A 17474-nucleotide genomic window follows, 5' to 3' on the forward strand; every position below is an offset into this window, starting at 1 on the left:
ATGTAATGACCTTGCCCAGTTGTACACCAGCTGAGTCCCATCTCATCTGCTTTGTGGTAAGAGGGTTTGCTGAGCCTGGGGAAGTGACTGAGGCCATACTTAGTGCCCAGGAATAAGGGATCGTCCAGCCTATACCTGTTTCCAAGATACTGGTGTTTGCAGCCCACTTATCCCAACTCATAACCCTTGAACTGTTAAGAGCCTAAAGCACCCATACAATCTTTCCTCCACTAGAATGAGAATAAATGAATGGGACACTGTATTAGTTTCCTAGAGCTTCTGTTAACAAATTATCACAAACTGGGTGGCTTAAAACACTAAAAATTTATTCTGTCCCAGAGCCTAAAAGTTCAAAATCATAAAGTGTCAGCAGAGCCATGTTCCCTCTGCAGACTCTAGGGAAAATCTTTTCTTGCCTCTTCCTAGCTCTTGATGTTTGCCGGCAATCCTTGGTGTCCCTTGGCTTGCAGCTGCATCACTCCAATTCTGCTTGTCTTCACATGGCCTTCTTCCAATTTTTCCTTATAAAGATACCAGTCATTGAATTTAGGGCCCACTCTAATCCAGAATGACCTCATCTTAGCTTGATTATATCGGCATAGATACTATTTCCAAATAAAGCCACATTCACAGGTACTAGGTGGATATAAACTTTGGGGAGACACTCATCACCCCAGTAGACCTCAGAGGCTTGATTTAGGGCTATTCATCCAAAACAAAGGCAAAAGGAAAATGTGAGCATTTGATTCTTAACCCTAGAAAGTGTGAGAACCTTTATTAAATGCCTTCCTCATAATTTGATCCAGAACATCTGTTAAGCAGTTTGATGATTATATTCTATAGCTAGATTCCCTCATATCAAAACAAACATTTAATTTTTGGTTGCCTTAGGAATAAAAGTGAACACAAAATATTCCAGTTTCTTCATTTTATAGTTTTATAATAACAAAATAAAAATTTCTTACCTTAGCCATTTCTCTCTCAATTTGCTGTCAAGAAAAGGGGTATGAGCTAGTAGCTCAATGTAACTAAGTGCACTGGATCTGAATCCTGGGCCTGGCACTGCCAGACTAGCACTCTGCTCTTGGTGGTCTTACCTAGAATGGGAGTCAGCATTCATGGGCCATTTGGCTTACTGCCTATTTTTATTAAAAAATAAAATAAGTTTTTTTAAGTATATTTTATTATGTTGTTACAATAGTTCCAATTTTTTCCCCTTTGTTCCCCTCTGCCCAGTACCCCTCCACCCCCCCAAAAATAAAGTAAGTTTTTATTAGGGCAGAGCCATCATGCTCATTCATGTACTATCTCTGGCTGCTTTCCCATTACAACTGCAGAGTTGAACAGTTCCTACAACAGCAGTGTGTACCACAGAAATCTAGAATATATATACTATATGGCCCTCTACAAATAAATTTACTGACCCCTGATCAAAAGCACATGGCTTTACCAGAAAAAATAAAAAATTCCTGAAATCTCGATTGTAATGCTCTGACATGGAACTGATGGATATAGATGTATATATTTTATTCTGGAAGTGCCAGCGAGATGTCATGGATAGCTATTTTTTTATATTTCACATTTTAATATTTTAAATCTTAAAATCTTAATTTTGCAATATTTCACACTGAGTTATATTTCAAGTATTGTAAGTCATGGATGTTTCAACGCCGCTGAAAAAGCTGTTCGTTGTTTTAAACAGGCAATAGAAATTGGATAAAATTCCCTTGGCAACCAACTATATTTAGAAATATTAAACCATATGGATTGCTTATAAATGCTAAGGTTTTCTTAAAGACATATTAATAAAGTTGTAGAACTTGCGATTTTTACAAGTTAACAAATGGTTTTGCGGGCCTCTGGCTTGGGATTTTTTCCTTGGAATGTAACAGAGTGCACTCAGCCAACTTGTCCCTTGGATTAGCAGAAAATGACATTTACATTCTTGTCCAATTTTAGTTTTCCCTTGTAAATCTACTAACATATCTTTTGGGAGACATAGCATTATAAGAAGTGTCTTTTCTTTTTCAGCCGGACACGCAGTATCATCATTCATGCGCTGTTGAGTATCCTCATCAGGCCCGACCTGGGCAGGGATCTGCAGGGACAGGTGGGGCCATGACTGTTATTCTACCACTATGTGGCTGTTAGGACCCTGCCTTTGTCTTTTTCTTATTCTATGCTTATTTTCCTTTCCTCTGGATTTTATATTTCATTTTCCTACATCTTTGCAAGTCACCTCAAATTCATTTTGGATGATGGAATATAATAAAAAGATAGAGGAGAGCTCTATTGTTCAGAGCCCAAAAGTTCCAGATTTCTGTTTTTTCACAGTATGTAAATCAACCTCTCCCTACTCTGGCAAGGTAAACAATATATATTTTTTTAAACTAAAAAAACCCAGCCTAATAAGTTACTTTCATCACATTCAAACACTGCATTAATGTTATGTAGGCAAAATCCATACTGCTATAGATTAAACTGCTTTGGTCAGTTAACCTGCTAGGCCAAAGTAAGACAGAAGAATTCTAAAATGGCAAGATATGCTGAGTCTGATTCTATCCCATTTATTTTTTGGTTTCTAGGTTATATTGTATGGCTTCCATTTTCACATGAGTGATGGGAACAAATTTAAGAATGTCTTAATTCTTTCTATAGTCTTTTACCACTGTCAGGATCACTCTCACTATATTGTAGGTGAAACTTAGAAGTGGAGCAGTTAGTATGTTTCCTGTTAATAGGATTAACCAGCAAGTACATTAATCTGCCTCAGGTGATCTCTGTAGTCCAAGTGAATTCTCTTAGTTTAGTTCCTAGGGGCAGTAAGGTAGTCTTTGAAGGCTTTCAATGGATTATTTTCTCGGATCAGTCTTCATAGAGAAGCAATTCTACCTCTGAGGTAAGTTATTATATTCGGCCATGCTGATGGTCAGGTGAAACGAGTAAAATTAGTTAAGTGAAAAATTTTAGTCTTTTTCAATTAGTGGGCTCTTCTCTAAAACTAGGTTACACTTTCATATCTTAATACATATTTTTTCCATAAAACACACAAGGTTTTTATTGCCTTGGTAAATATATACTTTATACTTATTCCCAGTCTCCAAATTTAAAGTTCACCTGATTATTGGAGAAAAAAAAAGAGCCCTCAGATATGAATATTACCAAATGTAGAATGTCTACTAATGTCCCTCTATAATGTCCTCTTTATCTGACAGGTCCTCATGGGTCTACAAAGTCTCAAAACAGAGGTGGGCCAATCTCAAGAACCAGGCAGGGACCATAGGGCATATGAGAAGAACCTGCTTCGGGCTGCAGGGAACACGTGGAAAGATTTCATAAACCAGTGTTTGTGTGATACAGAGCTTGTATACAAGAGACAACTTGAAACATCTTCACGGAGAGTTATTTTGGTACAACTGACTGAGAAAAACAACAGAGTTATCTGCCAAAGATTACATGGGTACTGTTTCTATCTCCAGTTACTGTATTCTTTGAGCATTAAGTTAAACTACTCCAACAGACAGTAAAGTCTATACCCAAAGATATAACAAAAGAATAATTACTTCCAGATCACAGCTCATGTTGTCTGTTAACAATGAACAGTTCAATTATTATAGGATTCTGTAAGAGTATACATACACAAGCAGCAGCAAATGATTGATAACATTAAGTCATCACTGGCATTGGATTACTTCTGCTTATATTAATTTCTGGAGAGTTGTACCCAGTTTTAAGTCATTTTTAGAAGACAGGGCTGTCAAAAATCTGAGCTATTCATCAAACAGATGTCATTCCTAAAGCTTTCTCTTTAGATGTTCAATCCCATAGGCAGATAGATATGGAAGGGCTGAGTAACTTAAAGACCTAAATGTCAAACACTGGTGTAAAGTAACATACGTAATAAACTATAATGCATATTATTTTTTCAGATAGGACAGCTCAACCTCACAATGTCTGCTTGGTATCAGGTTATGCTTCTTTTCTTTAGTGGTCAGATTTTTTCCCAAATATTAACCTCAACTTGTCAGATTTTCTCCTGTAGCACTAAGTTAGTTAAAAAACCTATAGAATCTTTCTATTAGTGAGCCAGCAAGATGCAATTCCCTAAAATTCAGACCCCTGGTGATATTCTAGTATGAACATATGCTAAGAGCAGAAGTAGAGAACTTTGGCGTTCTTCTAATTTCACCCTGGACTTTCTCCAGAGTGCACCCATGAAGGCAGCAATGGTTTTAACTATGGCTTAGATTTATTTTATTTAAATTTCATTCAACTTTAATTTTAATGATCATACCGGTTTTAAATGTTATTGTTAATCTTCAGAGGGATCAATTCAAGTCATCATAAATAGGGGTAATTATTTTTATTAAAGTGTTTTAATGCTATCATATGGCGACAGATGCTTCAAACAACCTATATTAAATTATATTTTTAATACAATTTAAAGAGTATTTTTTTAACCTTTTTATTATCAAACTGAAAACAGGTCATGTTCTTGCTTATCTCTGATAAATTATGATTCATAAAGCTCAGTAACAGAAGGCTTATTTCACACATACGGCATTGAATATATTACTCTACAAACCAGAGATTTTCAGTTGAACAGTCTCTAAAAACCTTCCATATATTCTAATGAATACATACAATTCAACTACATATAAGTGAAAATCTCTGTACTATCCTTACAAACCAATACCATGAGTGCATGAAAACAAACCATTAATTGCTTGCCTTTCAGTTAGTTAAGAGTCAGAGGGGCCTCTAAGAAGTCATTTACCCAAATTCCCTTACCATCATAGATGAGAAAACAAGTTCAGACAATCTCAGTGACCTGCCCAAGAACATTCAGCAGTAATATCCCAGTGATCGTTTAAAACTTAAGTCATGTTTTACTTTAGTTTAATCATGCTAAGTCTTAGATGCTTGAAGCAATGTGAATTGTTTCTCCTAGATTTCAAGCAAAAAGTACAAAACCTGGTTGAGTGAAACAAAAGAAAAAAGAGAGAGAGAAAGAGAGAACCTATTTAAGAATATTAAGACCAAAAAGCAAACTGTCAAGTATTTTTAAGACTGATGTCCAGCAAGTGCTCTGAAGGCATCCTAGCTGGGTAGACTACTTGTCCTAATAAACACCCCCATCACTCTGAGTACAGTGCAGCTCATTCTTGTGTGGCAATACAACAGCTGGTGAAGGAAGTATGGACAGACCCATACTCTAAAGTTCCTGTACAGAAGATCCACAGAGGCAAGTGCTGTCAGAAGTATACCAACCTCGCCTCTCACCTCAATGAGCACCACCAAATTCCTTCATAGGAGAACTTCACAGAATGTCAGAGGATTTTTAGGATATACTAGGATCAGTTTGAGTGACTCTGGTTTACACACTTAATCCAAATAATTCAGGTGGGAAAGACAACTCTCAGGGGTTGAATTGACTTTTGTCTTCACATCTTTACTGTTCCTTGCCTACAAGACTGTCAATTAACACCTAAGGATCTTTGAAGAAAAAACTCCATTATTTCTTTTTTTTCTTGAGAGCAGTTTTTTTTCCTCCTCGTTTGAAAGGTGTGCAGTACGTTGCTTCCACATCAGCCAGAAAATTATCCATTTCCTTTTGCCGATCCTTTTGTCTGCTCTGTTTGAGAGTTAAAACACAAGCTTTCAAAACACAAAACTATTCATAGAGACAAAAACACTTAAGTGGTTGCCAGGGGCTAGTGGGAAGGAAGAATAGGGAGTGACTGCTAATGGGTAAGGGTTTCTTTTTAGGGTGTTAAAATGTTCTGGAATTAGATGTTTGTACAACTTGGTGAATATACAAAAAACCCTTGATTGTACTCTTTAAAAAGATAAACATATGACATGTGAATTATGCCTTTAAAAAAACACAATACCCAACATTATACATATACTCCAAAGAAAATATTAACTGTAGGAATCAGAACATGAAGAAATGGTGGTAGCCTTCACAAACAGACTGCCACATTTACCTGAATGACTGCTTTCAAGTTATCTTCTCCATCAAGTCCCAACTCCTTCCTGCTAATTTCTGCTTCTTTAGCCTCTTCCTGAGCCTTAAACAGAAACTCACATGAGAATCCATTTCAACCTAAAAATATATACTCTTCACAAAAAGCAATCTATAAGACCCTTTCAATTTGAAGGTTATTTTGAATAAAATTACATAAATATGTCATTAATTAAAAGGCAAAATTGCTGAGATCAAGCAGTATATCCTCTGATTCCAGTAAGCATTTCTGAGTTTTCCCCATCTTTACTTGTTAGGGATTCCAGGCAGTTTGGTATTAATAACCACATGATCATAGGAAGGGAAACAAAATGCTTGAACAGCTAAGAAAAGTCACTTAATAATGGATGCCCTTAAAAATATTGCCAGGATACAGGCACCTCAGATTCCTCCTCTGGAAACCCAATTTACTACATGTGACTGGTATCAGCCTTGAAAGCAACCCTATTTTAAAATTTCCTGAGTAATCAAAATAAACACTAACAAATTCAGTTTTAACCTTTCTTTACCTGATTCCAAAGTCACCTTCTTTTGCCAAATTTACCTAGGGCACTGGTTCCAAAATACCACTATAATACCTTGGGAAAAGTTATAAGTTGGTTTTTTCCTTCAGGACAACTGAAACTATTAAGAGGTACCAATCCCAGTGATTTTCTAAACAGCAGTAAATACTATTAATGCTGGGAATGATGATACATTAGGAACTTTTTATTCCAACAAAGAGACACAGTTTCCATTGTTTACGTTCAGTCCAATTTCTCTTAATACTTGTATCCTCCTCTACAAGTGTGCTGGAGTCTTTCAAAACTATGCCAAATTCCAGCCAAGTTGAAGGCCTAGAGAGACACACTGCATCTCCTTCCACAACTAAGAAGGAATGTAACTACCTCAAAACCAGACAACCAGAAGTTCCAGAAAACTGAGCTGCATGGAAGTCAAAAAAACAAAGATATAAAAAAGAAATACTCATCCAGACAGGTAACAGGGGTGGAGTCGGGGCAGAGAGGACACAGTGTGGTGGCGGCAGCAGCAGCAGGCTGGCAGAAAACCTAGTCACATGTTTAAAAAGTCGGGAGGGACACCTGGGGAGCACTCCCAGCACCAGACCAGACCATGCACCTCATGGTCCCAGCACCAGGGAAAATAAAGCCGCATTGCTTTTGACTGTACAAACCAGTGGGGTTGGGGGCGGAGGAAGAAACTGCAAGTCTCTCAGCAGAATCCGCTTGTTTAAAGGGTCCCCATGGTCCTAGAACATCCGCAGACCCACCAACCCTGAGAACAATGAGCAGGGTAACAACTAGAGAGGTGCCAGCCCCATACGGAAGTGGGAGAAGAGCCTGGAAAAAGGGCGAGTGCTGAGCAAGTGGCACTGTTCCCTCTCAGACCCCTCCCCCACATACAGCGCCACAATGTGGTGAAACAGGTTGCCCTGTACTGACGAATCCCTAAGGCTCTGCCCCTTACACCATAACAGGTATGACAGCCCTACATAAGACACAGAGGAAAACAAACACAGGAGCCTGTCAAGATGAGGAGACACAGAAGTATGGCCCATAGAGGGAACGGATCAAGGTTCCAGTGGGAGAACTAAGCAACAAGGAGATAGCCAACCCAACAGACATAAGAGTTCAAAACACTGGTAATAAATATGCTCACATACTTGACAGATATGCTTAAGTACAGCAAATACATAAGGGAAGAAGTGAAGGCTATGCTAAATAAAGGAAAATCCACAGAAAACCAATGGTGAAGGGAAGGAAATGGGTTCAAATCAATGATTTGGAATATAAGGAAGAAAAATGCAGGAGAGGCTTAGGAACCTTGGGACAACTTTAAATGTGCCAACATCTGAATCTAAGAGTGTCAGAAGAAGAGGAAGAGCAAGAAATTGAAACTCTATGTGAAAAAATAACAAAGGAAAACTTCCCAAATTTGGCAAAGGAAAGAGACATACAAGTCCAGGAAGCACAGAGTCCCAAACAAGCTAGATCCAAAGAGGACCACACCAAGACACATCATCATTAAAATGCTGAAGGTTCAAGATAAAGAGAATCTTAAAAGCAGCAAGAGAAAAGCAGAGTTACCTACAAAGGGGTGCCTATAAGACTATCAGCTGATTTCTCAAAAGAAACTCTGCAGGCAAGAAGGGACTGGCAAGAAGTATTCAATGTGATGAAAAGCAAGGAGCTTTACAACCAAGACTATCCAGCAAAGCTATCATTTAGAATGGAAGGACAGATAAAGAGCTTCCCAGACAAAGTAAAGCTAAAGGAGTTCATGATCACCAAGCCATTATTATGTGAAATGTTAAAGGGACTTATTTAGAAAAAGATCAAAAGTATGAACATTAAAATGACAACAAACACACAACTATCAACAACTGAATCTAAAAAATAAAACAAAATCCAACTAAGCAAACCAGACAGGAACAGAATCATAGGTATGGGGATCATCTTGAGGGTTATCAGCTGGAATGGGGCAGGGGGAGAAATGGGGAAATGGTGCAGGGATTAAGAAGCATAATTGGCTGGTACAAAACAGATGGGGAAGTTAAGAATAACATAGGAAAGGATGAAGCCAAAGAACTTATATCCATGACAAATGGACATGGAGTAAGAAGGGTGGGATTGCTGGAGGGAAGGAGTGTACTGGGTGGAGAGAAGCAAAGGGAAAAAAATTAGGACTACTGTAACAACAATCAATAAAATATACTTCAAACAAGCGAACAAAAAACTATGCCATCTCCTTTCCCCAATACTCCAGAGAAGTTTCTTAAGCTAATATCCTATTACTGAATACTGCTGTGCTCAGTTTCACCTGAGAAAATGATTACCAACTTAAACTATCATCTTAACTCTAAATAGATGTAGCCTATAAGCCAAAATCATACATTTCTTTCTTTTCAATCCTCACTTGAGGGTATTTTTTCATTGCTTTTTAGAGAGAGGCAAGGACAGAGAAACATCAATGCGAGAGAGAAGCATTGATTGGTTGCCTTCCATACATGCCTATACTGGGGCTCAAGCACCCAGACCAGGGACCAGACCAGGGACCAAACCCAGGACCAAATTCGCAACCTAGGTAATATGTCCTGACCGGGAATCAAAACTACAACCCTTTGGGTTCAGGACAATGCTCCAACTGAGCCACATAGGACAATGCTCCAACTGAGCCACATAGGACAAGGCCAAAAGGATGTATCTTGATACACATTTCACTTCTCCTCTCAACTCAACACACGTAAGTCAGTTTTCCCTTGTGTATTATCTTGTATCTAAAAGCTGCTGACCTACTTTCACTCCAAATTCAGTCATATAAAATAAGATATCCACCAAAGATTTAAAATCTTGCACTGTTCACTCTCCATGGAGTTCCCACTATGAAAATCAGGTTAAAGCAATGGCTATTTAGGTACTAGTCTGGTTTACCCCCAAAGACCAGAGGCACAGGTGTTTGCTACTTTGAACCTACCCCCCCCCCCCGCCCCCAGAACCCCAGCTGTCTTTAATCTCCTTTCCCCTACCATCATCCCTATGACCACCAACTCCACATCTAATACGGGTATAAAGGATATACAGGTCTCAACCCCTGGTTCTCCAAAGTGTTCCTCAAAGTGTGTTTGGAGACACCATCAAAATAAGTTTTTTTCCCCCCCTCTCTTTAGTTTGTTTTTAGAGATGTATATTCTGGGCCCAACTCAAAAATCAATCTGTACCTATATACCTGGACTCCATTACTTTATTTCCTGAGAAATGCCTTAGAAAAGCTACAAGAATTGGTCCATGTGAAGAATGTTTCAGTGTTACTTTAAGATGATAGTAATTATTTAAATAATCATTGTAGTAAAATCCTCTTGAGCACAACACACTAGGGGAAACAAGTGTCTCTTGATGAGCTAAAATGCTCATTTAATAAAAAGTACAATAGCAAGTTAACCCTTATACTTATTTCTGCAGTTTTGTCTATATTTCCACTACTGTAAATATCCTCAAATTCTTTTTGAAAGCAGTCAAGATATAAGTGATAACTAGCATTCAACATCTTACCCTCCTTTTCCTAGCATTCATCTTTTGCTTCGATTCTTTGACAAAGGCATTATAAGATGGGACCTCTCCAGCATCAATGGCTTGCTGAATAATGCTCCTTATCCTGGGTTCCTCTGTGTACTGCACGCACAGCACAGACTCCATGATCTGATCCATGTCCCCTTTGAAGTCCAGATAGGCCTGTTTAATATCAGCCAACTCTTCTTCAGAGCCTTTGTATGTCTTTTCAAAAGCCTGAATGTCTTCTAGAGATATCTAAACAAATAAACATATGCTTTAACTTTGAGAATTTTACTTTAAAATTAGATTTAGGTGTTAAAATGTTTCTCCCCAAAAACAAGTAGCTGAGTTAAAATTGTTGCAAGAAACCAAATTTTCTATGCTAAAGCTTTTCCAGAGTTCTCCATAGTCCAATCTTCACCACTACTAAATTACAGACAAGGAAAACTTAAGTTTCCAATGGTGCAGAGAGACCCAGAGAAACACTCAGGACTTATATTTGGATATGTAAAGCTCACTTTGTAAAAAGTTAAGCCACCCTCCCCTTTCACTACAATCACTCTACATCAAGTAATCAAAGACCCATTTCAGTAAGAACGTGTATGTACATATACACACAAATACATATGGCCCAACCTAATGGTTAATTACATTTGTTTTTCTTCGAAGACATACAGTTTATGTCGTATATCTCCTGAGGAATGCCTGTGTGTGTGTATATTTCAAGGCCAAAGCAATTCCGCTTCCCACACAACACAAAATGCAATGCCTCAGGGACATTCAATAAACGTTGTTGAATAAATATTGGGAATAGTCGGAAAAAAAGTCTCCGGAGTTTTCTACCTTTTTAAAGAGTAACCTCCAATACGTCTCCCAGTCCCGATCTTGGTTGAGCGCATCCGAATCCTCGTCCACTGTTCCCTGCTCATCGTACACTGCTCTCTGCTCTTTGTCACTCAGAACGGAATAGACTTTCCCGAGGATCTGCAGGGGAAGAGCATCTAAAAGTCACCCCAGCCCCTCTCACGGAAACCGCGCTGGGAGAAACATAATAGAAAACGCAAGGCCGGGTTCCGGGCAATCCAGGCGAAAGAGGCCAATCAGCCAGAAGACCACAGGAAACCCCGGCGGCCTGCGGAGCTGGGGTTCGCGTACCTGGAAGCGCCGGGTGGCGTCTTCCTTGTCGCCCTCACCCACCCGGTCCGGGTGCACTTGCAGGGACACCTTGTGGTAGCCGCGTCGAACCTCGCAGTCCGAGGCCTCACGCCTTACACCCAACACTCGGTAAAGGTCGGTGGTGCCGAACACTTCCTCACACAGCTCCAGCAGCCCCATGGCCTGTGCGGAGTTAGCTGCAGCCTCCAAGAGTGGGTCACAGCGCTGCTGTCCGGAACTCAGGACTGCTTCCTTTTCCCGCGCAAAAGCCCAGGCCGCCCGCGTCACAAGGGGCGCAAAAAGGGGCGTGGCCACAACGCCGCACTTTACGGCGGCTGCAAAACGGACTTCTGAAAGACTAGCGTCGATGCGCAACGAGGCGGAGTAGAGAGGGCGCCGGATTCCTCCTCCAGCGGGAGCCTTTACTCGGGGGAAGCGGAAGTAGCCCGACAGCCGCCACGCCCCCTTCCACGCGGCACTCCTCCCTTCCTCCCCCTACTCTAGAAATCCGGAGCTTCTCTTCTCCCCAGCGTGCCAGCGTAGAATATTTTTCAGTAATGTATGGAATGATTGGACCTACACATTTTTTTAAGGCAACAAAACAGCATAACATCGGCATCTGGCAATTTCTCATGATTCACATACAAGTGTTTTTTCAAAGAACCATGGTTATTTATACTTATTTTTCACAGATGATCTTGACAAGAGTATATAGAGCTTTAAGGTCCAAATGATTTTGCAACCTACAGAGTGGAACTGCAGGGTAAGTACTTCCCATGAGCCCTGCAAGAAGTTAAATTGAAAAGCACAAAATGTAGGTCTTTAAAAATTATTTACCTAATAAGACTTTTAGATTTGATATTACAGAATCATTACTATTCATCCTCTCAAGCTCCTGAATCACCTTCCACTTTGGTGGAGATAACATGACTCAAATCCTCATCTTAATAAAAATATAAGCAGATGAAGCAAAGGCTTTTTTTTTTTTTTTTCTAATGCTTTTTAAAATGCAGAGCTGAATTTTGAGCACATTAGATTTGAAGGTAGCTGATACAATCACCTACGACGTGAGCAATATGGGCCTGGAGATGCAAGGCAAGGCTAGGGCTAGAGAAAACTGGAAATCAGGGAGAGGATGAGCTCACACAGGAAATATGTGTGCACAGATCTCAGACAAAAGACAAGGGCACAAAGTGGAAACATCAGTTGGCAGAAACTCTACCTCAAAAAAATACCTTACCTTAACCTATTTCACAGCAGTTCCCCTCACTGACCAATACTCATTTTAAAATCACATTCTCTTCTGCTCTACCAATTAAAGCTTCTCCCATCAAATTCTCCAGGGTATCTTTTAAACTTCCAGAGTTCCTACCATTTTCAAAGCATTTCTCTTTCCCATACTGAAGATCAAACCCAGGTAAAGTCAGTTTTTCTCTGCTTGCTATGCCTTCCAAGTCTGCTCTCCTCAAAGCAAGTGGAGGCAAACCAGTAACAATCCTGGGGAGTTTTGATGACCCACAATGTCAGGTGGCTGTTAATTATTCTCAGAATATAAAATTTGGAGAATAAAATAAGTTGGGACATTTTTAGGGCTTTAGAATCTCCTCTATGAATCTCCTACATCCTAGTCTTATGCGAGAATTCGAAATCTGTATTACCCAGCATGTGCACAAAACCCATGTAATCCATGCTTGTGGTTATAGAATCCTGAGGTTAGGGTGGAGCAGAAAATGTAATGTTTTGGTTTTTTGGCACAGCCAGTCATATATATTACCAAATTCATGATACCTACACCCTATTTTATCACTGACTTTTTAGGTGTACATTTGAAAAGCCCCTCACCCTTACTTATTACTCCATGCCACCACATTACAAGCAATACATATTGCAAAGGGCTCTTCAAGTAAGCACATTGGGGTCTGAATCTTAGTTCTGCCAATATTAAACTGTGGCCTTGGACAAGTTATCACCTCTGAACCTTAGCTTACCCATCAATAAATTGGAGATAATCCTATCTGACTTTTATAATACCTTATAAATCTCACAAATAACCTTGCATTGAAGGGCCTAGAATGTATGTAGGTACTTTACAATATTAGCTTTTTCTAGTTTTAATAAAGTAGACTACTACAGCCTAAAGTCATAATAAATCTACTTTGTAAATTTGAGATTGTTAAAAAATATAAACCTGCAATTACAAAAACAGTAAGCAAAGTAACTTTTTGTGTGTGTGTTTTTTGTTTTAATCCTCACCCAAGGACATTTTTTCGTTGCTTATTGCTTTTAGAAATGAGAGGGAAACAGAAAGAGAGAGAAACGTCGATCGGTTGCCTTCTACGTGCCCCTACTGGGGATCAAACCTGCAATCTGGGTATGTGTCCTGACTGGAAATTGAACCTGTGACCTTTCAGTCTATGAGACAATACTCCAACCCACTGAGCCACGCCAGGCAGGGCAGTAACTGTTCTTGAACTGGTGGGATGACCATAAATGATTAAGGTAGGAAATACTTGAACAGGCCACGGATGTATTGGCTGGGGATTTTGAAACAGGGAAGTTTTGGAAGGCAGCAGACTGTAAAGTTCTCTAAGAGACCCAGGGCCCAACCCAAATGTCCAACCTACCCCACAACCAGTGTTTCCCCAGATAAAGGCTGAAAAAGCTAATTAGTATCTAGACCCAGCTCTGTGTCAAACAAGAACAAATCTCTCCCTGGGTTTGTCTCAGACCAGAAGAACATGGATGGCATAGAAAACTACATTTATTGATCTCTAAATCTAATAAAACTAAGAACTCTGCACAAGTGTTTTAAGAGGACTTTGACCTTGTTCTTGCTGCTTTGCTCATTGAAGTCAGTCAGCTTTTGTTTCTGTAGTCTCTGTATCTGTTTTCTGAGACGCTAAGAGGATTTCGTGTGCCCGTTTCCGTCGCAGCCTCTCAGCATTTGTGATCATCATTGGATGCAGAGGGAAAAAGCCAGAAAGACCTAAAAGCAACAAGATTTTCATTTATTATAACATAGTACAAGCCAATGTTTCCCTGGGAACTCAGCCTCACAGAACTGAGGTGTAATAGAGACCTGACCTAGAGCGTGGATTTAAAACAAACTCCCCATTTACCAATAAGTCTTATCTCTTCCCCCAACTCCTTACTGCAAGGAGACAATAGATGTTGTCAACTTCCTAACAGTATTTTCCTTACCAGAAAAAAGACAAACTGACAGCCATTCAAGACACATTATTCCCATTTTCAGCATAAAATCCCCATCACCCAAGAAGTCTTCTAAAGGAGTCCGTAAAAGTTCTCCAGATTCAAAATGCAATTAGATCACAATTTCACCTCTGACTCCAGTCCTGAGCAGTCTATGTAATGAAAGTCATTCTTAATTCTCATCATCCTATAATTAAATTCAATTTAAAATTACTAGGGCCCTGGCCGGTGTGGCTCAGTAGATTGAGTGCCAGCCTGGGAACCAAAGGGTCGCCTGTTTGATTCCCATTCAGGGTGCATGCCTGGGTTGTGGACCAGTTTTCCCAGTTGGAGGCGCCTGAGAGGGAACAACACATTGACGTCTCTCTTCCTCTCTTTCTCCCTCCTTTGTCCTCTCTTTTAAAATAAATAAATAAATAAATAAATAAACCTTAAAAAATAAAATTACTAGGTAAGGCTAGAGCCAAGTTACCCAGAAGCTTTTCCATAGGTTTAGAGAGGTGGGCCCCACAGCCAATCCAATGCCTGATCCGGTCGAGATTGAGAGCAACGAGTTTCTCTCCATGACTGTTGGGCAGTGGATCATAGGATCCTAGCTGCTCCACAAAACGACCATCCCTGGGACACTTGTTATGAGCAACCACGATGCGGTAGAAAGGCCGGTTGGTACAGCCACCAAGAGCAAGACGGATGGTTAAGTAGCTTCCATGGTAGGCCTTGCAGAGAAGAGTAGCTGTAGAGAAATAAGTGGTAAAGAAACAAGAAACGGGGGCACAAAATGGGTAAAATAACGTAGATGAAACATTCCTCTCCCTCCAGTAAAAATCCTTACTACAAACCAATTCTTGACAATTTGGCTTGGAAATCATTTCTCTGTGAAACCCTTCCTATTCGCTACCGCCAGAAATGACTTCTTCCTCAACCTTCGATTCACTCAGCAAAGGCCTGCCATTTACTAGTTCTGTGACCAAGTCGAGCCGCTGCTGCCTCATCTAGAAAATGAATGCACTTATGTCATAGGGCTTCAGGGGGAATTAAGTGAGAAGAAAATAAAGTGTATGATCAAACATAAGGCCGTCTGGCTGTTTCAGGTTCAAGTTGCCTCCAGTCTGCCCAGGACAGCGCTGCTCCACCCGGTCCTCTAAGCCCCCTCGATCGCCCAGAAGGTCTCTCGGGTCCCTGTCACTCACTGAGCTGAACCATGGTGCAGCCAGCGTGAACCAAGGACCGTGCGCCAGTGGCTGCTCCTCGGAGCGCCCCGCCGCCCACAAGGATCAGCTCTACGGCCTCTGACTGACTTGCAGGGTCAACGCCGAGAACGCCCGGGTGAAGATAGCTCCAGCCAAATCCAAGTGCTGCCTTGGTGCCGGAAGCAAATGGTCCACTATCCCAACCCTTTCCGCTTTTCGCTCCTACCGTTCCCATAATGCAACATCGTGAACTCTAACGTAAAAGTTCCTTAAACTCCCAGGGCGGGGAAAGGCGCACACCACTTTGCTGATAGCAGGACTAAGCAGCGTAATCCTCAACTGTGGGCGCTCCTGGCCTGCGCTGCTGACCTGGGAGTTCCTCGTGGTGGAATGAGGAGTATCGGAAGCATCTCAGGGGCGACTAGGAGAAGCGCTACAGTGCTCCACGAATCCTTCCAGCAAACATTTATGAGCACCTGTTAGCGCCAAGGTGCTGTCCTGAAAACGCAAAGATGAAAGCGCTGTCCCTGCCAACAGGAAGCTCACAATCTGGTGGGGGGACGGGGAGGTAACACCAGACTGGAAAAGGACTATAAATGAATGTAGAGTCTATCTTTCAGTGTTTACTAATATGCCTCTCACCTTCCCTTCTCTTCACTGTCTCTACAAAATAAAGCACGGGGAGCCTTTATTCCTGGTTTTGCTGTGCAGTGACCCAGGAGAACAGAGGTGAAGTTTGGTTCCTTTGTCATCTTTAGCTCTAGAATAATGACCTCAATTTGAGTTTTGCATCCATGAGAAGGTAACGCACTCTTTATGGAGCCCTTGTGCATGAGATCCATGAAGATACCGGTGGTATCTTCAGCAAAGACCTCTCTATTTAGCGTCTCTGTTCACTGTTGGATCCAAAGGTCCTGACCACAGCTAATATGCTCTTTGCCCTACTACAGTGACCCAGCATTGCTTTCTTCCTTTAGTTCCACCTTAGAAAATGATGCCTTAATTCTGAAGTTCAAGTAAGTAAATCTGGCCAGGGACCTTAGCAGGTGACTTCCTCCAGGTGCATTCCTGATTAGCTTTCACCAGAAACCCTAATAATGAACCCATTATACCTTAATTAAATATATATAACTATATTCTTATATATAACTCAGTATAACGTAACTCCAGAACCACACTGATGAATTTTGAATCTAATTTCCATTCTTTATTGTCATTCAGTTTACTGTCAATCAGTAAAAAGAACCAGTAACATTTGATACAAGTAAGATAGCCAATGGAAATGAATGGGTTTCTGTTTATAGTGAAGATTATTTTGTTCTCTATCCTCAGGTCTTATATGGTGAAGCATTCAGGGTTTAATTTTTCTGGGAAGGAAAAGAGCTCAGAGTCCCATAGAGAAAATTCTTCAGATAAAAGGACGTCAGAAAGATGGATTTCCAAAACCGACTGTCTCCTGTAGCATGTGGATCTCCGCAAGCAGAGTCTCATCTTTCAATTTTAGCTGTAATAAAGGAAAGAAGGGACATATGTCATATCTGATATACCTCTGTGGAGACCCCTCATTTCTGGAGCCACAGCTAAAGAACATAGTTCCTTGGGATGGAATTGGCTATATTTCCTATTTTATGGTAACTCCATTAAAATAACTCAGAACATTGTGCTGGTTATATGGATATTTCCACTTTATGAAAATTCATCAAGTGGTATGAAAGTCACAGTTCGTACAGTTTTTAAAAAATAACTTCAATAAAGTTTATTTTTAAAAGATTCACTTTATCGTACAATATACCTTGACTATTTTATATTATTACCATTTGGCAAGTGACAGGAATCAAAAAC

The 17474-nt window shown here is 40.3% G+C and overlaps 4 protein-coding genes and 1 long non-coding RNA gene across 6 annotated transcripts in view; 2 read left to right on the top strand and 3 right to left on the bottom strand.

Annotated features, from left to right (window-relative positions):
• FAM149B1 (family with sequence similarity 149 member B1) overlaps positions 1-3353 on the top strand; it is a 58940-nt gene extending 55587 nt beyond the window's left edge. The window contains exons 13-14 of the mRNA XM_090278201.1: positions 2032-2110; positions 3216-3353. Of these exons, the coding sequence (XP_090134327.1) occupies positions 2032-2110; positions 3216-3283 (147 nt within the window). The 3' untranslated portion in view covers positions 3284-3353. The remainder of the gene's footprint in view (positions 1-2031; positions 2111-3215) is intronic.
• Positions 306-11592, bottom strand: DNAJC9 (DnaJ heat shock protein family (Hsp40) member C9). Of its 2 annotated transcripts, none has more exons than XM_090278200.1 (5): positions 11233-11592; positions 10921-11061; positions 10078-10332; positions 5991-6074; positions 306-521 (listed from the first exon to the last, which is right to left on the bottom strand). In XM_090278200.1, exons 1-5 carry the CDS (start codon positions 11410-11412, stop codon positions 423-425), a joined length of 759 nt encoding a protein of 252 aa, XP_090134326.1. In that variant the 5' UTR covers positions 11413-11592; the 3' UTR covers positions 306-422. The 2 variants fall into 2 exon arrangements, with proteins under 2 accessions (XP_090134326.1, XP_090134325.1); XM_090278199.1 differs by lacking the exon at positions 306-521 and adding an exon at positions 4337-5635 and having other exon boundaries at positions 11233-11518.
• Positions 11593-13975: 2383 nt separating this feature from the next.
• Positions 13976-15822, bottom strand: MRPS16 (mitochondrial ribosomal protein S16). Its single transcript, XM_090279474.1, has 3 exons — positions 15633-15822; positions 14915-15175; positions 13976-14218 (listed from the first exon to the last, which is right to left on the bottom strand). Exons 1-3 carry the CDS (start codon positions 15643-15645, stop codon positions 14085-14087), a joined length of 408 nt encoding a protein of 135 aa, XP_090135600.1. The 5' UTR covers positions 15646-15822; the 3' UTR covers positions 13976-14084.
• Positions 15823-15919: 97 nt separating this feature from the next.
• LOC150010286 (uncharacterized) lies at positions 15920-17406 on the top strand. Its single transcript, XR_016511229.1, has 2 exons — positions 15920-16361; positions 16965-17406. It is a non-coding gene; the product is annotated as an uncharacterized LOC150010286 (long non-coding RNA).
• Positions 16818-17474, bottom strand: part of CFAP70 (cilia and flagella associated protein 70) — a 120837-nt gene continuing 120180 nt past the window's right edge. Inside the window, 1 exon segment of the mRNA XM_090278202.1 lies at positions 16818-17136. Within this exon segment, the coding sequence (XP_090134328.1) occupies positions 17056-17136 (81 nt within the window). The 3' untranslated portion in view covers positions 16818-17055.

The sequence above is a fragment of the Furipterus horrens genome, unplaced genomic scaffold, assembly GCF_987537825.1.
Source record: "Furipterus horrens unplaced genomic scaffold, mFurHor1.1.pri manual_scaffold_5, whole genome shotgun sequence".
Lineage (NCBI taxonomy): Eukaryota > Metazoa > Chordata > Mammalia > Chiroptera > Furipteridae > Furipterus > Furipterus horrens.